The following is a 20,723-nucleotide window of genomic DNA, read 5'->3' as shown; positions in this document are numbered from 1 at the left end:
AAGGCATGCGAGGATGTGAGCATCTGATCCAACCTGGACATCTCTTTCTCCATCTCCTTGCCACCTCGGCTCGTGGCAGAGGAGCGGGTGAGCTCCTGGGGGAGCCCTGCACGGCTGGGCAGCGGGAGGACATCTCAGCAGCTCTGATCCTTCCCTCAGCCCAGCTCTTGGTGGAAAAAGAGGCTGGAGATGTCCTACCAGTCCCATGTGCCACCGAGTCCACCTGGTAAAGCCAAAGGGATATTTGCTGTGCAGCAGGACACCAAACTTGTCTCAGAGCTACAGCTGAGATCAAGATTGACTGGTTTGATTTTCTCCTCTGCTCTGGCACTGCCCGTTCCTGTCTCGCCCTGGGAGCTCATCCCCTCAAATCCAAGGGGAAGGCGCGAGGACTATGGAACCTTCTGGAGAGTTCCCGGAGCCCACACGGCACTTTGGAGGATGCTCTTCCCTGACAAGCCAGCTCCCGGTCACCCCGTGGGGTTCGGATCAGCTGGGACAGAGACCAACAGACTCCGGTCACGACAGACCCTTCTGCGCGGGGTTTCCACCACTCTCCCCAGGCCACAGGGTTTCCCAGATACACGTGTTTTAACCAGGGGCAAAATCCAGCCCTGAAATCATCACCGTCACACCAGAGCCAGACAGGCAGGACATGTTTTATAGCATTATCACATCTCCCCAAGCACTTTTGCTTTTGCCCCAAGCCCTCTGGGAATCGACTCCACCTGACATCATTTGCCTCTTGCTGCAGCTTTGGCACAAGTCAGAGAAAATAATCACTCAACTACCAGAAAATCCAGTAAGACCGAATGCAGAATTAGTCTCAAAGCACAGAGCAAGTAACGGCGGCATCAGCGTTTCTGTTTATTGGTCCCTCTCCTTGCCCGGCCCGGCAGCGCGCAGGCTCCGCGTGTCCTCACGCAGGGACTCGCCTCAGCGGGTCTCGTGTTGTCACTTGGTGAGGCCCTGGAAATTGGGCTCTGTGCAAGGGGACAGCGCTGCCTGACGGCTCAGCAGCCTGTCCAGGAGGTTAAATTCAGCATCTCGTCTCTCAACGTCCTCCAACGGCATCCAAGACATGTCGTGCTGGAGCTTATAGGCACCGAGAAATTCGTGGGGACTGGTCCCCCATTCCTGGAGGAGAAAGGAGAGATTCGCATCACAGGTCAGCCCAACCTCTGCCCGTGCTGGACAGTCCTACCACAGAATCACATCATCATTTTGGTTGGAAAAGCCCTTCACAATCATCAAGTCCAACATTCCCCCACCCCTGGCACTGCCCCATGTCCTGAGAACCTCATGTCCGTCTGTCCAACCCTCCAGGGATGGTGACTCCAGCACTGCCCTGGGCAGCCTTTTCCAATGCCCCACAGCCCTTTGGGGAAGAAATTGTTCCCACATCCAACCTCAACCTCCCCTGGCGCAACTTGAGGCCGTTTCCTCTGCGCCTGGAGCTTGTTCCTTGGAAAAAGAAAGCAGCCCCCACCTCGCTCCAACCTCCTTCACCCAGATCAAGTCGCTCAGAGCCCTGTCCAGCCTGACCTTGAACATTCAGCTTCAGAGCTAAAGGATGGGACGTTTGGCAGCGCAGAGGGAGCCCAGAGCTCTCCTGGTCCCAGGTGATGCCTTTGAAACAGTCCCAGCTACATGACCATCCCATTTTCTAACCTAAAAATTGGCTCAGCTTTTAGACCTGAGCCTAAGACCAGGTCAAGCTGCAGTGCTGCTAATGCAGGGGGAGTACAGGATCTCCTCAACCGGCACAGAGCTCCTCGACCTGCCCGGTGGTTTGCTCTGAACCTTCACCCTGTACGTACAGAAATGGGTGGCCAGGGAGGAGGACACCTCCAAGACCACAGCTGCAGATAAACTCACTACCTGGACAGGGATCAACTGGACAACACCCTCAGACACACAGTGTGAATTTTGGGGTTGTCCTGTGCAGGAACAGGAGTTGGACTTGATGATCCTTGTGGGGCCCTTCAAACCCAGGACATTGTGTGATGCTGTGACTGAAGCCCTCGAGCAGACGGTTCTGCCCGACAGCCAGAGGGGACAGGGACAGCCCAGGGCACATTCGCAGCTCCAGAGAAGGAGCCACAGGGACCAACTGGCAGAATCCAGGTCCAGGCACCAAACGTCTTCTCACCCACCATCCACCAAACCCAAGAGAACATCACAGTGCGGCTCTCACAGCAGCAGAGGAACTCAGACCAGGCACAACCACCAGCTGAGCAGGGGACAACAAGTGCTCCCATCAAGCTGGTGCTTTTGTCTGAGGTCCCAAAGTGCCCAAGCACCAGAAACGTGGGTTTTTTTCCCCTCCCAGCTTCCTCAGGGGCTGTTACCACCCACCTTAGGAGACAGGATGGAGAAGTATCGCTGGCCGCTCTCCCGCCTGTACATGTAGTAAACGTTTCCCGGCTTCTTCACCAGGTTGCAGGCCACGTGGTGCAGATCTGCATCTCTCTTAGCTTCATCCAAGACCTGAGAATCAAATTTAAATTGCCACACTTCAAATAAAACGACAGCGCACTATTGCCTCTCAGCCAACGTCCCAGACACATCACTTGGCATGAGGCTTTGTCTGCCGTGGTGCACATGTGGCTCCACGTGGCACACCTTTAATGCCCCAGGAAGGAGATGTCCAAAGAGAGAGAGTTTGCTCCATGTTTCCCCCGTCAGCTGGAGCTCAGAGCTCCTGCACCCCTCAAAGAGGTGGAGATACCACCAAAGACTTCTTGACCACAGTACCACGAGCCGATCACGAGCTGGATTCGTTCCTTGTCTCTGCACAGACCCAGGGGGTTCCCTGCTGCAACCCCTGGGAAAAGGGGCAGCAAACAAAGGGGAATTCACCCCCCTGGCTCCGCCAGCTGACGGGTCCGCAGCTCCACCAGTTAACGATGACGTGAGGCAGTGGCGTTGGTGGCAGCACGCCCGCCGCGGTGACGGCAGATCCCTTCCCACTCAGGCTCCCAGATTTCACCCCCGAGGGTGACGCCCGAATTGAAGAGGACGACCGAGCCCCGCTGGGCTGGCTGCTGGGGCCACCCGCTCCAGCAAACCAGCTGCGACAAACTGGAAAGCCAAGCCCTTCGTCAGGTCACAGCTCATCCTCTCCCCAGGGCTCAGATTCACCCTGCAGTGACAGGAGGTGTCTGTCCCAAAACCAGAGCTGTCTCTCTGTCCTTCCTGACGCCCCTGCTGCTCCTGCCCGGCCGTCCTCACTCCTCCGCCTCACCAGAGTCCTCCCTGATGTGCAGAGGACTTGGAGAAAGCACCAAAACCCACCCTGCCCCATCCCGGCTGATACCAGACAACAAACCCTCCTTATTTTCCCACTGAATCTTCTTTGCTTGGCTCCCGGCTGCAATTCACATTCAGGCCACGGCTCCTCCCAAACATCTGGGCAGCTGAGCCAGACCCTGATCTCCCTCCCGCCCAGCGTGCAGACGCGTTCTCACCTCCCGAGCCTGCTCCTGCAGGTACCGGATCTGCTCGGCGATCACAGTCAGTTTATTGCAGGCGTTTGCTCGGACGAAGTCGTCCGCCTGTGGAGAAGAACGAGGTTTGGTCAGGACGGGGAAGTCGGATCTTGCCTCACCCGTGTGCGCTGGAGCAGCCGTGGCCGTGCACTCGCTGGGGCGTCACTGGGGCTGCGGGGGGTGCAGGAGCTGCCCCATGCGTGGTTGGGGGGCAGCTGTGGCACCCCTGGGCGGGGGTGACAGCCACAGAGCAGGGGCTGTGCCCTGGGACTGTGCCCTGGACATGCCGGGCAGCAGTGGAACATACTGGGAGGCACTGGGAGAAGGCAGCAGGACTTACAGGGAAGCATTTGGGTGGACACAGAAGCTCTGGGGACACACCGGTCCAGGACATAGTACTGGAAGCAGCAGAATGTACCAGGAGGCACTGGCAGGGCAGCAGAACATACTGGGAGGCACTGGGATGGACTGGGAGCGGCAGCAGGACCCATCAGGAGGAACCGGGGTGGACTGGGAGGCACTGGGATGGAGGAGGAGCCACTGACGGGGTTACACTGGCGAGGGGACAGGGGGGTACGGTGGGAGGCACCGCGGGAAGCAGCCGGGGACACCAGAGAGCTGGGGCCGGGGACAGCATGGCCGGCGCCAGCTGAGGAGGCCGCGGAGAGGCCGGGGGGCAGCGGGACGGGGAGCAGCGGGACCCCGGCGCGGCCCTCACCTGCTGCAACTGCCGGGCCAGGGCCACCAGGTCCGCGGGGTCCCCGGGGCGGCCGGCGCGGCCCGTCCCGCCCTCCACCAGCGCCAGCCCCGCGGTCCCGGGCTCCGCACCGCCCTCCGCACCGCCCTCCGCCGCCATCACCGGCCCGCCACGCCCCGCCCCTTCCTCCCGGCGGGGAGGTGCTTCCGCTGAAGGGCGGGGCCACCGGCGTGGCGGCTGAGGACGCTGATTGGCCGGCGGGCAGGGCGGGGCGGGGCGGGACGGGCGGCCCGTGGGGTGCGCCGGTGCCCGGTTGGGGGCGGGGTCCCGGGAGGGGCGGAGTCCCGGTGGGGGCGGGGCGAGCGCGAGGCTCGGCCATGGCGCTGTGGGCGCTGCTGCCGCTGCTCGCGCTGCTGGCGGGAGCGGCGACGTCACCGGGAGCGGCACCGGCCGAGCCGCCGCTGCCCGGCCAGCCCCCGGACGCGCTGTTCGCCGCCGGGGCCGAGGCGTACACGCGGGGGGACTGGCCCGCCGTGGTGCTGCACATGGAGCGGGCGCTCCGGGCCCGCGCTGCCGTGCGCTCCCGGTTGGTTCGGTGCCGCCTGCGCTGCGCCAACGCCACGGCGGGACCGGCGGAGGGAACCGAGCCCCAGCCCCAGCCCGAACCGGCGCTCCGGGACCTGCTGTTCTTCCGGGGGCTGCTGCGCCGCGCCGCCTGCCTGCGGGGCTGCGGGCCCGCCGAGCCCTCCCGGTACCGGCTGGGCGAGGAGCTGGAGCGGGAGTTCAGCAAACGCAGCCCCTACAACTACCTCCAAGTCGCTTATTTCAAGGTGCGGGACCGGCGGTGGGACCGGGACAGGGGGTGGGTCGGGCCGGGAGCGGCTGTACCGGCAACGACCCCGGGAAGGGAACGGGGATGTCCCGGCGCGGCAGGAACCGGGACGGGCGGGGTGACCAGAGCGATGGCGGGGGGGACAGAAGGGACCGAGAGAACAGGGCGGGGCCGATCCTAGGCTGGGGTCCTGGGAGGGCTCCGGCTGTCCGGCCCGGTGTGGGGGTGTCGCACGGCGGCCCCGGGCCCTGCCCGTCTCTCCCTGCCCCCCGCCCAGTGCCACGTCGGAGCTCGCCGGAGCCGCCCCCGTCACCGCCCCATCCCGCCGGCGGGACCCCCTGGTGTCCCGGGAACCGGGCCCCTCCGCACCTCTGGGGGTCCGTGCCGGGGGGGCGCCCGTCTCACCCCCACCCCCCGTCCCGCCAGATGAACCGGCCGGCGCAGGCGGCAGCGGCCGCTCACACCTTCTTCGTGGCCAACCCCGCGCACCAGGAGATGCGGCAGAATCTGGAGTACTACCAAGCCATGGCCGGCGTCCGCCAGGACGACTTCACCGACCTGGAGGCCAAACCGCACCTGGTGAGACCCCCCTGCTGTGGGCAGCCCCTCCCAAAACCCCTGGGGAGGTCACGGCGCGGCTGTTGGCTCAGCAGCGCATGAGATGCCACCTTGGTGCCGGAGGTCTGTTCCCAACCCATGGGGACACGGCACCCCAGGTGCTCCGTCACCTGGAGCTGAGCCCCTCCTCCAATTTCTCACCCCTCTGCAGAGCGAGTTCCGGCTGGGTGTCCGGTTTTACACGGAGGAGCAGCCGGCTGCTGCCGTCCTGCACCTGGAGAAGGCGCTGGGGGAGTATTTTGTGGCGGACGCCGAGTGCCGCGCGCTCTGCGAGGGACCCTACGACTACGAGGGCTACAACTACCTGGAGTACAACGCGGACCTTTTCCAGGCCATCACGGGTGGGAGCTGCGGGATGATCCTGGGGGACGATGGTCCCCAAACACCTGAAGGGTGGTGGGTCCCCAGAGAGAGCAAACCCCATAGAAGGGAGTGTGGCCAGTAAGTGGCAGGAGGTGTTTGCCCACACTCAGCACTGGGGGTGATGCCCGAGCATCCCCCAGATTCCAGAGGGATATGGAGAAACAGGGGAGGGACCAGCAGAGGGACACCAATACACACAAGGGTGGGGTGTGAGGATGGTCACGCCTTCCCCAGACAGCAGCACAGCCCCAGTCCCACAGAGGTGGGTGACCACCATCCTTGGGGGTTTCCACCCCAAAAAAGTTGTCAGCAGGAGGTTGGAGTGGGGACCCCCAAGGTCCTGCCCAGCACCCCTGGGCTGACCACAGGCAGTGACGTGGGGTTTTTCTCCCCCAGACCACTACATGCAGGTGCTGAGCTGCAAGCAGGGCTGCGTGACGGAGTTGGCCTCCGAGCCCGGCCGCGAGAAGCCCTTGGAGGATTTCCTGCCCTCGCACTTCAACTACCTGCAGTTCGCCTACTACAACAGTAAGCAGATCAGTGCCCCGTCCCCCGGTGGCCACTGGCGCTGGACGTTGTGCTCTGCACACGGAAATCAGAGACTCTTAGAATGGGCTGGGTTGGGAAGGGACCTTCAAAGCTCATCTAGTCCAAGCCAGGGTGCAGGGATGGGGCAGGTCCATGAGGAACAGTGTGGGCAGCAGGTCAGGGAGGTTGTTCCTCCCCCTCTGCTCTGCCCTGGGGAGGCCCCATCTGCACAACTGGGGCCAGTGCTGGGCTCCCCAGTTTCAGAAGGACAAGGAATTACTGGAGAGAGTCCAGGAGAGCTACAGAGATGCTGAGGGCTCTGGAGCATCTTTGTGATGAGGAGACACTGAGAGAGCTGGGGCTGTTGAGCTGGAGAAGAGAAGCTGAGAGGGATCTGATCAATGGATCAATAGCTCAGGGTGGGTGTCAGGGGATGGACCAGACTCTGTTCAGTGGTGCCCAGCGCCAGGGTGAGGGGCAACGGGCACAGACTGAAACACAGGAGGCTCCATCTGAACAGGAGCAGAAACTTGTTTGCTGGGAGGTGCCAGAGCCTGGCCCAGGCTGCCCAGAGCGGGTGTGGAGTCTCCTGCTCTGAGACATTCAAACCCCCTGGACCCACCTGTGTGATCTGCTCTGTGACCCTGCGCCGGCAGGGCTGGGCTGGGGATCTGCAGAGCTCCTGCAGCCCAACCAGCCTGGGCTGCTGTGATTCTGTGACATCTTGCACTGGATCAGGTTGCTCAAAGCCCCATCCAACCTGACCTTGAACGCATCCAGTGATGGGCCATCCACAGCTTCTCTGGGCAGCCATTCCAGTGTCTCACCACCCTCAGCATAAAAAATTCCCTCCTTTTGGCCATCCTAAACCTGCCCTCTTTCTTTTTAAAACCATTGCCCTTGTCTTGCCACTGCAAGCCTTGATTAAAAGTTGTCCCCATCTTTCTTGGAAGCCCCCATTGTATACAGAAAGTCTACAAGGTCTCCCTGGAACCTTCTCATCTCCAGGCTCAACAACCCCCACTCTCAGCCTTTCTTCACAGGGCAGTTCCAGCCATCTGGCTATTTCCATGGCCTCCTCTGGCCCCTCTCCAGCAGCTCCATGTGTGTCTGTGCTGAGGACCCAGAGCTGGACCAGCACTGCAGGGGGTCTCACCAGAGCGGAGCAGAGGGGCAGGATCCCCCCAAACCTGCTGCCCACGGGGCTGGGGATGCACCCCAGGACATGGTTGGTTTCTGGGCTGCAGGTGCACTTTGCCAGTTCATGTCCAATTTTCCATCCACCAGCACCCCCAAGTCCTTCTCCCACAGCTGCTCCAAACCCCTCCACTCCCAGTCACTGGTGATGCTGGTGCAGGACCTTCCACTTGACCTTGTTGATTTTCAAGAGGTTCACACAGGGATGCTCCTCCAGCCTAAACTTTTTCTGTGCAAATTTCTCCAAAAGCAGGGAAAAAAAGAATCTATAAAGTCCAAGAAGATGGAAAGGCTGTGATCTTGGAGACTAAAGTAGGTCAGGGTGCTTCAGTGGCTGAAAATTGCGGGTTAGCCTGGGAATGGTTGGGTCTTGCTGTCTGTAAATGGACTTCAGGATGTTTACCAAGCCAGAAAACTGCCCAAACAGCCGCCCTGATGTCTGCTGACATGATTTTTGGAGGCAGGAGAGCTCATTGGACTCTTAATTTTGCCTTTGTGGGAGCAGATGTCTTTGCTCCAGGGTATCTGCCCTACCTGGGAGACCCTTTGAAGAACAAGGACTTGCTCTCTTGTTTCTCCTCCTTCTCCATGTTCGCTCTGTGTCTGGTTTTCCTGGATGTGCCAGAACAACCTCGTTTCTCTTCGCAGATGGGAATTACGAAAAAGCCATCGAATGCGCCAAGACGTATTTGCTCTTCTTCCCAAACGACGAGGTGATGAAGCAGAACTTGGCCTATTACACCGCGGTCCTGGGGGAGAAGCTGGCAGGAGCCGTCCAGCCCCGAGAGGTGAGTCGCCGGCTGGACCAGCCGCTGCAGGGACATCCTGTCCCCTCCTGGGGCTCAGAACCTGCGCAGAGGTTTTTGGCTCTGCTGCGATGGCTCTGCTCTGGTCCAGCCACCCTTTGGTGACAAGAGGGAGAGGAACAGGTGGACACAAGACCCAACAAGCTGGAGAGCAGCTGAGAGACTGCAAAATATCTCCAGGAAAATACCTTTGGCCAAGTGAAGGTTTGATGGCTTCCAGGAACAGAGCAGCTCTTGTGGGAGAGGTCTGCGAGAGGCAGATGGACAGACTCGGTAGGAGGCCCTGAGCCCATCTCTGCTCCAGGCTTCTATAGCTGAAGGGAAATTGCTTAAAAAATCGATCTGGCCTTAAAATAGCTGGGCCAGGTGCTGCCTGGGACGTGAGAGATGGGGCTGGAGGTGTCTGCCCCATGTCAGGGAGAGCAGGGAAGGGAATCGGCTTCTCAAGAGCTTCCTGCAGGAGGGACATGCCTGTGCCTCGGTTACCCCAGGGCTCATCCCCAGGGACAAGGATGTTCTTGCAGGATGGGGGAGCCAGAGGGGCCAGGAGCCAGGGCTGGAGGGAGGAGCATGGGAGGGATGTCACCCTTCACCCTCCTGCCCTCGCTCGGGGCCTTTTGGAGCCCCTGGCCATCCGCTCAGCCCGTCCGTCTGTCCCTCTCCACAGGAGATCCAGGCGTACCGCCAGCGGAGCCTCATGGAGAAGGAGCTGCTCTTCTTCAGCTACGACGTCTTCGGCATCCCCTTCGTGGACCCGGTGGGTGGTGCTGGGCCGGGCTGGATGGTGGCCGGATGGGAAGGGACGAGGGGTCTGCGTCCCAGACCCTCCTCCAGCTCCTGAGGATTTTGTTCTTCTGGCTGCAGGACACGTGGACACCTGAAGAGGTGATACCGAAAAGGCTGCGAGAGAAACAAAAGTGAGTGGTCTCCCAGGCTGATGGCCAAGCCCACCCAATGGGGGGACCAACGGGACAGAACCCGCGTCCTCCTGGGGTCCAGCCAGAGGCCATGGCGCTGCTGCCAGGGAGGGTTTTGGTGTTGGGGCTGGGGGGCGCTGCTGGAGGGCAGAACTTTGCTCCTCATGGACCCTCGGAGTGATGGGGGTGGGCAGGTCATCCCGAGGACCTCAGGGTGAGGGATGCGTTGAGGTGACGCTCTCCAGCCTTGGGCTTTGTCACCGGCCCCTGGAGACAACTTGTCCTGCCCTTGTCCTGGTGCCCCTCATTCCCGACGTGGGGACAGTGGGGTGGAGCTGATGGCTGCCACATGGCCAGGGCGGAGCGGGAGACGGCGGCGCGCATCTCAGAGGAGATTGGCAACCTCATGAAGGAGATCGAGACGCTGGTGGAGGAGAAGGCCAAGGAGTCTGCCGATATGAGCAAGTTCATCCGAGAAGGTGCGGAAGGCCGGGGGGTGAGGTGGGATGGGGACCTCCATGTCCTGACTGCCAGCTTGCTGTCCCTCCGTGTGGGTGGTGGCAGGACCACAGCTTCCAGGGTTGGTGGCACCCATCCCTGTGTCCTCATGACCCCGTTTGTGCCACAGGTGGCCCCTTGGTGTACAAAGGGGCCAGTGTCACCATGAACTCCAAAACCCTGAACGGCTCGCAGCGTGTCGTGGTGGACGGAGTACTTTCCGACGAGGAGTGCCGGGAGCTGCAGAGACTCACCAACGTAGGATGGGGCCGGGGACGCTGAAGGGTCCCACCCAGCTGCTCAGACCAGTAACACCAGTTGGGTTTTGCAGGCGGCCGCCTCAGCCGGGGACGGCTATCGTGGGAAGACGTCTCCTCACACCCCCAGCGAGACCTTCTATGGCGTGACTGTCCTCAAGGCCCTCAAGGTCAGGGTGGCTCTGGGGTGGGGGAGAGCAGGCTGTTGAAGATGGGCAGCTGCCCAGGCTGAGCCCGTGTCCCTCTGTCCCCTGCAGCTGGGCCAGGAGGGCAAGGTGCCCCTGCGGAGCGCCCACCTCTACTACAACGTGACGGAGAAGGTGCGGCACATGATGGAGTCCTACTTCCGCCTGGAGGTCCCACTCCACTTCTCCTACTCGCACCTGGTGTGCCGCACGGCCATCGACGGTGAGCGCGGCCCGGGGGAGCACAACCCCGGGAGATCAGGTCTCCTTCAGCCTCTTGTCCTGTCTGTGGCCCCTCCACCAGGTCTGGACTTAGACCTTTCCTTGGAGACCTCCTTGCTGCTCCATAACCTGCTCCTCCCCAACCGGGGGTGTGGGAGCTCGTCCCTAAGCCTGCTTTGGGAAGATGGGCAGCTCTGGTGGTGCCTCCAGTGGGGCTGATGGCTTCATGCCACACAGGATTTCAGCATTTGGGACAGGCTGTGTCTGGAGGGCCATGGAGATGCCACAGTGTACAAGTCAGTGGAGTTTGCACCACCCAAATGGCCTCTTATGGTCCTCGCTCCAGCGAGTTGGGGGGCTTTAGGCCGCAGGTGACTTTCTTGTCACCTCCAAGCACACGGTACTTGGGGACAGACCCCAGTTCTTCAGAGACACAGGGATCTTGACATGGTGGGTCTTGTTCCACCCTAGAGAAGCAAGAAGGCCGGAGTGACAACAGCCACGAGGTGCATGTGGACAACTGCATCCTCAACGCCGAGGCCCTGGTGTGCTTGAAGGAACCTCCAGCCTACACCTTCCGGGATTACAGGTACCCGTGGTGGCCACCAGCCAGAGCTTCCCCACTTGAGGGCACCATGGCTTGGTGGCACCTGGGCTGGGAGGACAACCCAACCTGGGCTCCCTTGCTGTGGTGTTGGGGGAGCTCCCAGTTGCTGGAGCTGTGGCCTGGGGTGCCGGTCATCATCTCTGCTTGTCCCCTGCATCCTCCAGTGCCATCCTCTACCTCAACGGGGACTTTGAAGGAGGAGCTTTCTACTTCACGGAGCTGGATGCCAAGACCGAGACCGTAAGTAGCTCAGCTGCTTGAGGATCCACTCGAGGCCCCAACACCAAACCCAGCTCCTGCCTGCTGTCCCCATCCCCAGGGACAGTACCTGTGCCACTGCAAGGTGTGAAGCTGGGTTGGGGGCCACCACCTCCCCCCCTGTCCCAGCGGGTCCCCCTGACGGGCTGTCCCGTCCCCGGCAGGCGCAGGTCCAGCCGCAGTGCGGCCGCGCCGTGGGCTTCTCGTCGGGCTCGGAGAACCCACACGGGGTGAAGGCCGTGACCAAGGGCCAGCGCTGCGCCATCGCCCTCTGGTTCACGCTGGACCCCCGGCACAGCGAGCGGGTGAGTGAGCTCCCCCTGGCGGGCGGGTTTTGGGGGCACAGTGCCCGTGCTCATCCCGTGGGTCTGCCCCACAGGAGCGCGTGCAGGCAGACGACCTGGTGAAGATGCTTTTTGGGGCAGAAGAGGGGGATTCGCTGCAGGAGCCGGAGCAGGAGACGCCAGTTGCTGTTACGGTGGGGAAGGACGAGCTGTGACATCCCATAGGGACCAGGATGTCCCTGCTGGGACCAGTGACACCAGTGTTGTGGCTCCAGGTTGCTCAGCAATGGGGCTGCCAGAAAGCACCCCCCGCCCCCAACCACCATGGGGTGGGAATTGGGGGTTGTCCCACACCCCCCTGCAGCACCCACTGTCCCCTGTGGAGCTGCCACTTGAGCTGGGGGTGTCACAGAGACTCTGGGGGTGACATGGGGGACAGGGGCGGGATGAGGACCCGGTGCCACGGTAGCAGACACGTGCCTTTCCGCTCAGCTGAGCCTGCAGCTATTTAAGTGCCTTCTGCAGAAAATGGGTGAATAAAGGCGGGTTTTTTCTAAGCTGTTGTTTGCTGAGCAGGGGCTGGAGGCTGGTGACCTGGTCACCTGCTGCGGGGACGCGTCCTTCCCTCCTTGCAACCATTTACTCGAGGGTTTTGCAGCCGTGCAACCCCAGGAAGGCATTTTTGGGGACAAGGGGGACTTTTCAGGAGCCAAGTGGGTTCAACGGACACTGGAGGATTTTTGGTGGGGGCAACACAACCCCCAGCTCAACCCGCAGCGTCCCCTGGACCCCGCGCCAGCAGCGTGGGCAGGGACCCGCGGCTTCGGGGGGGAGGGAACCGTCCTTGAACAAGAAGGACATTGAGCGCGGTGGCACCCGGGACAGGGCCGGGAATTGTGTCCGGCCGGGCCATTACCATAACGATCCGGGGAATGTGAGTAAATAAATCCTGCCCCATGCGCACAGCCCCAAACCCCCGTCATATTTGGTGAGGTTGTACGGCAGGTCCTGTTCAACATGGGGGGGCAGGAGGGGGTCCCAGGGGGGTCGGTGTCCCCGGGGTGGATGGATGGATGGACGGACAGTCCCACCACCGACGGCTGCCGCCCCCGACACCCGACCCGGCGCGTGAGCCGACTGCTGATGAGGCGGGTTAACGATTGCCAGGGCCTGGGGCTGCCGCTCGCTCGGTGGCACCGGGGGGTGGCACCGTGTCCCCCACACCCCGCGGGGGCGACGCCGCTGTCAATGGCGGCTCTTGTTGGTGGCGCGGTGGCATGTGCGGGTCCCCCGCGGAGAGGCGGGGGTCAGCCCTGGGACACGACCCCCTTCCCCGCTCCACTGCCCAATTCCTAGAGCCACCCCGGGGCTCTGCGGCTGGAGGGGGTGCTGACCCCCAGCAGGGGTGCAGGGGGTCACGGATGGGGTGGGGGCTCAATGCCCCAGCCCCCTCCCCCGGGCACCCCATTTTTCTCATCTTGTCACTTGTCCCTATCTCCCTCAACACAAATCCCACCCCCAGGACCAAAATAACCCCCATGCTCTAAATCTCCCCCCACAAGACCCAGTTCTCCCCCTGAGGACTCAAATTTTCACCTCTGTCCCAAAATCATCCCCCACTAGACCCAAATCTTCTCCCAGGCCCTAAATCTTCTTCTCTAGACTCAAATCTGTCCCATCCCAAGCCCCAAATCTTTTCCAGACCCCAATCTCACCCCCTGACACCAAATCTTTTCCCCCCACCCTCAAATCTTATCACCCCCCCAGGACCCAAGTCCCATCACAGGCCCCAGATATTCCCCCAGACCCAAATCTCCTTCTCCAGACCCTAAATGTTTTGCCCCACCAGATCCAAATCTTCCCCCCAGCCCTAAATCACACCCCCAGCCCCCAAAATTTCCCTTCAGTACCCAAATACCCCAGTACCCACCCAGCCATGCCCCCTGGGAGGACCCTGACGGGTCATGGGGGGGTGAAATTGGGGACCAAGGGGTTGGATTTGGGTCTGGGGGGGACATTTGGGTACTGGGGGGAAATTTTGGGGGCCATGGTGGGATTTGGGGCTTGGGGGGTTATGATATAAGACTGTGGAGAATAATTGGGTCTGGTGGGAGGGGGGGAAATTTGGGGTTGGGGGGAGATTTGGGTCTGGAGGAGATTTGGTCCGATGGGGAGGATTTGGGTCTGGAGGGGACATTTGGGTACTGGGGGGGAGATTTTGGGACTGGGGTGGGATTTGGGGCTGGGGGGTACGTTTGGGTACTGGGGGGAAATTTTGGGGGCCAGGATGAGATTTGGAGCGGGGGTGGTTGTTATGATATGAGGCTGTGGGGAATAATTGGGTCTGGTGGGGGGGAAATTTGGGGTTGGGGAGAGATTTGGGTCTGGAGGAGATTTGGTCTGAGGGGGGAGATTTGGGTCTGGGGGATTTGGGTCTGGAGGGGACATTTGGGTACTGGGGGGGGGGGCAGATTCTGGGGCTGGGGCAAGATTTGAGGCTAGAGGGGAAGGTTTGGGTCTGGTGGGGGGGAAATTTGAGGTTGAGGGAGATTTGAGTCTGGGGGATTTGGGTACTGGGGGGAAATTTTGGGGACTGGGAGGGTTATGATATGAGGCTGTGGGGAATAATTGGGTCTGGTTGGGGGGGGGAGATTTGGGTCTGGAGGAGATTTGGTCTGAGAGGGGAGATTTGGGTCTGGTGAGGATATTTGGGTACCGGGGGGGAGATTTTAGGGCTGGGGTGGGGTCGGGGGGCGTGGTTGAGGGGGGCGTGGGCCGGTGGGCGGGAGGCGTGGTTGGGTGTGGTCGGGGGAGTGGTCCGGTGGATGGGGGCGTGGTCAGACGGGGCGTGGCCGCGCCCGTGCTCGGCGCGGCGATGGGCGGCGGGCTGCGGGAGCTGAGCGGGTACCTGGCGGCGCTGGGCGGGTGGGTGGCGGCGCTGGCGGCCGCGGCGCTGCCGCAGTGGAGACAGAGCTCGTACGCCGGGGACGCCATCATCACGGCCGTGGGGCTCCACGAGGGGCTGTGGATGAGCTGCGCCGCGCAGAGCACCGGGCAGGTCCAGTGCCGCCTGCACGACTCGCTGCTGTCGCTCGACGGTGGGTACGGGGAGGGGGAACCGCTTATTCTGTGGGATGGGATCCTCTTGCCGTGGGTTGGAGTCAGTGCCCAGTGGGGCTGAGCCCCTCTGTGGGTTTGATCCCCACCTATAAAGGTGCTGCTGTATGAGTTTGACCTCCCCCATATGGGTCTGAGCTGCTCTCATGGGTTTGAACCCCCCATGTGGGTGTGAGCCCCTCCTATGGGTTTGACCTCCCCCCATAAGGAGCTGAGCCCTTCTTATGGATTTGACCAGCCCCATATGGGTCTGAGCCCCTCTGTGTGTTTGAACTGTCCCCCCAACAGGTGCTCCCACTCATAAGGGTGCCCCGGTATGGATTTGAACCCCCATATGGGTCTGAGCCCCCTGTATGGGTTTGACCCCCCCAACAGGTCTGTACCCTCTCCCTGCCTGGGTGCCCCCATAGGTCTGAGCTCCCCTGGCCACTCCACTGATCAGAGCCACAATGTGGGTCCAAGTTCCCCCCCCACCCTGTGGGTCTGGGCTGCTCTCATCCCCAAACCCCCCTGGATCTGAGCTCCTCTTGTCCCCATGGATTTGAGCCCCTTTGTGTGTCTGAGACCCCCCCAGCACCTGTGGGCATCACGTTTGGGGACTGACAGTGCCCCATGGGGACATGGCAGCCCCTGGGGCTGTGCATCACCCCCGTGACATTCAGGGACTGTGGTGTCGCTGTGGGCAAAGTGTTTCCCAGCCGGGAAATCCCGCTGAGGATGAGTGTGGCCGGGAGGAAGGTCAGGGAGGCACAGGGAGCGGGGCCCGAGCTGAGCTGAGGTGTCCCCACCAGCCACGGGGAAGAGGAGACACAGGGAAGAGGTGACACGGGGAAGAGGTGACACGGGCGTCCGCAGTGGGGCCATGGTTAAGGCCGGGTTCATCCCCGCGCGGGACGGGACGAGGTGACCTTGCCCGGAGAGCCCGGCATGGCTGAGAGCACAGGCTGGTGAGCGGCTTCTCTCCCCCCGCAGTTCACATCCAGACCTCCCGGGCTCTCATGGTGATCTCTCTGCTCTTGGGTTTCTTCGGCATCATTGTGAGCGTGGTGGGCATGAAATGCACCAAGGTGGGTGAAGAGGATCCCGTCACCAAGAGCCGCATCGCTGTTGCCGGTGGTGTCCTCTTCGTCCTGTCCGGTAAGGCAGCTCCAGCCATCGCACCTCTCATGCAAAAGACCTTTTAAAAGCAGTTTGGTGGAAGAAGGGGGTGGGTTGATGTTGCTGATATTCAAGGTTTGATGTCTAGTTGAAGACGTCCCTGCTCGCAGCAGGGGGTTGGACCAGATGACCTTAAAGGTCCCTTCCAACCCAAACCGTTCCGTGGTTCCATGTCCAGGTCTCTGCACGTTGGCTGCCGTGTCCTTGTACGCAACGCAAGTGACCTACGAGTTCTTCAGGGAGAGCGCCGTGCCTGTCAACGCCAGGTAAGAGCTGCGGATGCTCTTGATCTGTGTCCCGGCCTGTCCCTGTGTGTCCCACAGCACCTTCCCAGCTGGTTTTGGCACACATGGGCTCGCAGGCAGATGTGCTGGGAACCGGGGTGAGACACGTGTTCCCCTGGCGCTGCCGGGCTGCGGAACATCTCACAGATGCTGAAGCTGCAGTCAGTACCACCCAGGACTTTGTGCTGGCACAGAGCAGGGGCTGACGTGGAGTTCCAGCCCAAGGGAGAGTTAAACATGGGGAAACCTCATAGCTGGATCCACCCAATGCGAAAGATCATAGAATCACGGGATGGCTTGGGCTGAAGGGACTGTCCCAGCTCCCCAGTGCCCCCCTGCTATGACAGGGACATCTTCACCAGCTCAGGTTGCTCAGAGCCCCGTCCAGCCTGGCCTGGGATGTCTCCAGGGATGGTTCATCCACCACCTCTCTGGCCAACCTGGGCCAGGCTCTCACCACCCTCAGCAGTAACAACTTCTACCTCATGTCCAGCCTGAATCTCCCTCCTTTGGTTTAAAACCATCACCCCTTGCCCTATCACAACAGGCCCTGCTCAAAAGTCTGTCCCCATCTTTCTTCTTGGCCCCTTTTAAGCCTGGAAAGACCTTAAAAAGTTAGTGTTGGCAAAAGAGAAGAAGCCCCAACATCTGCCACCCGTCCCCCTGTCAAGTATCCCAGCATCCATGCACCCGTCTCCATTCGCAGCTCTGCCTGTTCCGCCCCCTCTCTCCGCAGGTACGAGTTCGGCTCCGCTCTCTTCGTGGGCTGGGGGGCCGCCAGCCTCACCCTGCTGGGGGGGTCCCTCCTGTGCTGCTCCTGCCCCGCCAAGGAGCGCCGAGCCCAGCAGTACTACCGGCAGTCGCCGCCGTCCACGGCCCGCGAGTACGTCTGACCCCAGCCCTCCCGCCGCCAGCGCCTCCCCCGAAAACCAGCCAGACCCCGGTGCCCCCATTGCGCTCCCTGGATGCCCCGCGAGACCCTTTTCCTCCGTGTCTTCCAGGTTTCAGCGCCCTTTTCAGCGCTGAATTCTTTCCTTTTATTCGGGTGGTAGCTCCCGTATCCATCATTGCTGGGTGCCCCCCACTGGGCGGTTGCCCCCCCGCGGGTGGCCAGACTGTGGGTGTCTGGACCACGGCCGTCCCTCACGTGGGTGCTGCGGAGCGTCCTGGCGATGTCAGTGCCGGGGGAGTGATGCCGGTGCCGCGGGGGCGATGCCGGTGCCGGGGGGATGATGCTGGTGCCACGGGGTCAACGCCAGTGCCGGGGCGGCAATGTCGGTGCCATGGGGGCGATGTCGGTGACGTGGGGGCGATACTGGTGCCGGGGTGGCAATGCCGGTGCCACGGGGGCGATGCCGGTGCCGGGGGGGCAATGGCGGTGCTGGGGGCGCGATGCCGGTGCCGGGAGCGCGATGCTGGTGCCACGGGGGCAATGCCGGTGTCAGGGGAGCAATACCAGTGTCGGGGGGGCGATGCCGGTGCTGTGGGGGCGATGCCGGTGCCAGGGGGATGATGCTGGTGGCACGGGGGCAACGCCAGTGCCGGGGGGGTGATGCCGGTGCCGGGGTGGCGATGCCGGTGCCGGGGGGGCGATGCCGGTGCCGGGGGGGCGTGTGGCACAGAAGCACTTTGTGCTGTGACCCCCCCATCCCGTTTTTGGGAGCAAAGCAGGCTCTTGCTTTTCCATCAGACCCAGCCCGGGGCTGTGGTGTCCCCGCACCCTGCTTTTGTCACAGGGACGCCGTTGGGGTGCAAACGTTCCCCTGCTTCATTGCTACCCAAAAGCAACATGTTTTTAATGTTATGTTGAGTTCCTGACCCGAGGGCGGGTGCTGGGGCTCCAGCTGGGCTCTGCCAGCTCCAATCTGCCCCGGGCTGATTTCTCACCAGGCACAAGTATGTGGCCTTGTTAACCAGAAGAATAAAATGGTGTTGGGCAAATTAAAGCCGGCAAAAAGGGGTTTTGAACACAAAGCTGCGGTTTGTTTGCATTTTTGGTGCCCAGCGCCACAGTTATTTCGGGCCGCAGATGGACAGACCCATGAATTTTGATGCCTCCCTGCTGCGTCCAAATCCCTCTTGCCCGACAGGATCCCCTGGAGCGGGCGGTGAAGCATCAAATGCCGACGTGCTAATTGCCTTCACCTCCCCTACCTGGGCTGACCGCTGTGCCAGCGCCATCGCTCCCAGTTCATCCGTAAATCCCCCCCAAGCCCCCGTGTCTCCATCCGTCCCTCCATCCATCCATCTATCCATCCATCCTTCCCTCCATCCATCCTTCCCTCCATCCATCCATCCATCCCTCCATCCTTGCATCCCTCCATCCATCCCTCCATCCATCCATCCCTCCATCCTTCCCTCCCTCCATCCTTCCATCCCTCCATCCATCCTTCCTTCCATCCATCCTTCCATCCATCCATCCATCCCTCCATCCATCCCTCCATCCATCCCTCCCTCCATCCATCCCTCCATCCATCCATCCCTCCATCCATCCATCCCTCCATCCTTCCCTCCCTCCATCCTTCCATCCCTCCATCCATCCTTCCTTCCATCCATCCTTCCATCCATCCATCCCTCCCTCCATCCATCCCTCCATCCATCCCTCCATCCATCCCTCCCTCCATCCCTCCCTCCATCCATCCCTCCATCCATCCTTCCGTCCGTCCCTCCATCCATCCATCTGTCTCTCCCTCCCTCCATCCATCCCTCCATCCCTCCATCCCTCCCTCTGTCCCTCCCTCCATCCATCCATCCATCCGTCTGTCCCTCCATCCATCCATCTGTCTGTCCCTCCATCCATCCATCCGTCTGTCCCCCCATCCATCCATCCATCCATCCATCTGTCTGTCCCTCCATCCATCCATCCATCCATCCATCCATCCATCCATCCATCCATCCTCGCTGCATGTGCTATGCCAGCTCACCCGCAAGAAAACAACAGCGGAAACGATCCAAAGAGCACGGTTATATTTTAATTATTCTTTTATCTTTTTTAATCCCAATTTGCTGAAGCAGCTCAATTTTTATCTATTTTATTTTGCTCTCTTTTATGTTATTTTACTCCATCTTCTTGTATTCCCGTGCCCTGCTTTGGCTCCTGGTCCATGCTGGAGGGCAAGCGATGCTGTTTTGCCCCAGGGTGGGTGATTTCTCTCTCTCTCGCGGGTCTAACAGCCCTTTCTCTCTCTTTAAATCGCAGACCCCCTGTAAAAGTGTCTCCTTCACCCATCAGGGGAGAGCAGTGCTTGTAGTCGGGCCTGACCCAGCAGGCGCTGACCCCAACTTCTGGGGTCCCCCCAAACACCAAAAGCTCCCGCAGTGACGATTGAAAAGGAAACTCATGCGTTTTTATACCAAGAGCACAGTGTTGCGTAGAAGAACGTTTTTACTCTTTTAATATAGAATCGCATTAACTTTTCTATGGGGTGCGTGGCCGCGGGAATGGGACCGGTTGGGATGTTTAAAGGCTTTTTTAATGGTTTGTTTGTACTAAAACTTGTGACTCAGCGGTATTAAAACACTTCCGATCGCGGGCGTCGTTCTGGAGTCGTCTCTTTGCTCTCCCCAATTCCCCACCTGGGCCCGTCCCCTCCGGGGGGTCAAACCCGCTTCTGCAACACGATTCTCCCCCATGCTGGACGGTTTTTGCCCTCCCAGGCAATCTGACCCAATATCTCGAGTCTTTTGCCATGTGTTGCTCTTGGACAAGGGGATGTGGCCTTAAACACTGCCGAATTTAAGGCTAAACCCGTGGAAAAGCCCCATGACACCCCCTCCCCTCCCCCAAAACAGGGATTTTTACAGCAGGGTGACCATGAGCCAGCACTGGGCCCTTGTGGCCAGGAAGCCAATGGTACCTGGGGTGGGTTAGAAGGGGGTGGTCAGTAGGTCAGAGAGGTTCTCCTGCCCCTCTGCTCTGCCCTGGGGAGACCACACCTGGAATATTGTGTCCAGCTGTGGCCCCTCAGTTCCAGCAGGACAGGGAACTGCTGGAGAGAGTCCAGCGCAGCCACCAAGATGCTGGAGGGAGTGGAGCATCTCCCGTGTGAGGAAAGGCTGAGGGAGCTGGGGCTCTGGAGCTGGACAAGAGGACACTGAGGGGGGACTCATTCCTGGGGATCAATATGGAAAGGGGGAGTGTCAGGAGGATGGAGCCAGGCTCTTCTGGTGACAACCAGTGACAGGACAAGGGGCAATGGGTGCAAACTGGAACACAGGAGGTTCCACTTAAAGATGAGAAGAAACTTGTTGGGGTGAGGGTGTCAGAGCCTGGCCCAGGCTGCCCAGGGGGTTGTGGAGTCTCCTTCTGTGCAGACATTCCAACCCGCCTGGACACCTTCCTGTGTAACCTCATCTGGGTGTTCCTGCTCCATGGGGGGATTGCACTGGATGAGCTTTCCAGGG

The 20,723-nt window shown here is 61.0% G+C and overlaps 3 protein-coding genes across 4 annotated transcripts; 2 read left to right on the top strand and 1 right to left on the bottom strand.

Annotated features, from left to right (window-relative positions):
- Positions 1–843: 843 nt before the first annotated feature.
- Positions 844–4,377, bottom strand: C21H1orf50 (chromosome 21 C1orf50 homolog). 2 transcript variants are annotated; one of them, XM_065038176.1, is made up of 5 exons: positions 4,210–4,339; positions 3,832–4,011; positions 3,471–3,557; positions 2,359–2,490; positions 844–1,137 (listed from the first exon to the last, which is right to left on the bottom strand). In XM_065038176.1, exons 2-5 carry the CDS (start codon positions 3,883–3,885, stop codon positions 955–957), a joined length of 456 nt encoding a protein of 151 aa, XP_064894248.1. In that variant the 5' UTR covers positions 3,886–4,011; positions 4,210–4,339; the 3' UTR covers positions 844–954. The 2 variants fall into 2 exon arrangements, with proteins under 2 accessions (XP_064894248.1, XP_064894247.1); XM_065038175.1 differs by lacking the exon at positions 3,832–4,011 and having other exon boundaries at positions 4,210–4,377.
- Positions 4,378–4,524: 147 nt separating this feature from the next.
- On the top strand, positions 4,525–12,733 carry P3H1 (prolyl 3-hydroxylase 1). The gene is made up of 15 exons (XM_065038174.1): positions 4,525–5,018; positions 5,447–5,599; positions 5,790–5,979; positions 6,398–6,529; positions 8,375–8,514; positions 9,200–9,289; positions 9,397–9,449; positions 9,807–9,928; positions 10,078–10,205; positions 10,279–10,374; positions 10,462–10,612; positions 11,083–11,200; positions 11,383–11,458; positions 11,641–11,781; positions 11,856–12,733. The coding sequence occupies exons 1-15, from the start codon at positions 4,566–4,568 to the stop codon at positions 11,973–11,975; spliced, it is 2,163 nt and encodes a 720-aa protein (XP_064894246.1). The 5' UTR covers positions 4,525–4,565; the 3' UTR covers positions 11,976–12,733.
- Positions 12,734–14,589: 1,856 nt separating this feature from the next.
- On the top strand, positions 14,590–19,853 carry CLDN19 (claudin 19). The gene is made up of 5 exons (XM_065038173.1): positions 14,590–14,858; positions 15,850–16,014; positions 16,214–16,301; positions 17,056–17,202; positions 19,519–19,853. The coding sequence occupies exons 1-5, from the start codon at positions 14,636–14,638 to the stop codon at positions 19,568–19,570; spliced, it is 675 nt and encodes a 224-aa protein (XP_064894245.1). The 5' UTR covers positions 14,590–14,635; the 3' UTR covers positions 19,571–19,853.
- Positions 19,854–20,723: the final 870 nt, after the last annotated feature.

The sequence above is a fragment of the Columba livia genome, chromosome 21, assembly GCF_036013475.1.
Source record: "Columba livia isolate bColLiv1 breed racing homer chromosome 21, bColLiv1.pat.W.v2, whole genome shotgun sequence".
NCBI classification, from domain to species: domain Eukaryota; kingdom Metazoa; phylum Chordata; class Aves; order Columbiformes; family Columbidae; genus Columba; species Columba livia.
Note: the sequence above shows the minus strand (reverse complement) of the source record. Positions and strands in the feature narration are given on the sequence as shown.

Excerpts from the sequence above, each read along its gene's own strand:
- C21H1orf50 (XM_065038175.1), bottom strand. The coding sequence starts at position 4,347 with ATGGCGGCGGAGGGCGGTGCGGAGGGCGGTGCGGAGCCCGGGACCGCG. Across the intron at positions 3,558-4,209 it reads TGGCCCGGCAGTTGCAGCAG|GCGGACGACTTCGTCCGAGC; the intron begins GTGAGGGCCGCG and ends TCTTCTCCACAG. Across the intron at positions 2,491-3,470 it reads TGCAGGAGCAGGCTCGGGAG|GTCTTGGATGAAGCTAAGAG; the intron begins GTGAGAACGCGT and ends TTTGATTCTCAG.
- P3H1 (XM_065038174.1), top strand. The coding sequence starts at position 4,566 with ATGGCGCTGTGGGCGCTGCTGCCGCTGCTCGCGCTGCTGGCGGGAGCG. Across the intron at positions 5,019-5,446 it reads TCCAAGTCGCTTATTTCAAG|ATGAACCGGCCGGCGCAGGC; the intron begins GTGCGGGACCGG and ends CCGTCCCGCCAG. Across the intron at positions 10,375-10,461 it reads CTGTCCTCAAGGCCCTCAAG|CTGGGCCAGGAGGGCAAGGT; the intron begins GTCAGGGTGGCT and ends TGTCCCCTGCAG.
- CLDN19 (XM_065038173.1), top strand. The coding sequence starts at position 14,636 with ATGGGCGGCGGGCTGCGGGAGCTGAGCGGGTACCTGGCGGCGCTGGGC. Across the intron at positions 14,859-15,849 it reads CTCGCTGCTGTCGCTCGACG|TTCACATCCAGACCTCCCGG; the intron begins GTGGGTACGGGG and ends CTCCCCCCGCAG. Across the intron at positions 16,302-17,055 it reads GCCGTGCCTGTCAACGCCAG|GTACGAGTTCGGCTCCGCTC; the intron begins GTAAGAGCTGCG and ends CTCTCTCCGCAG.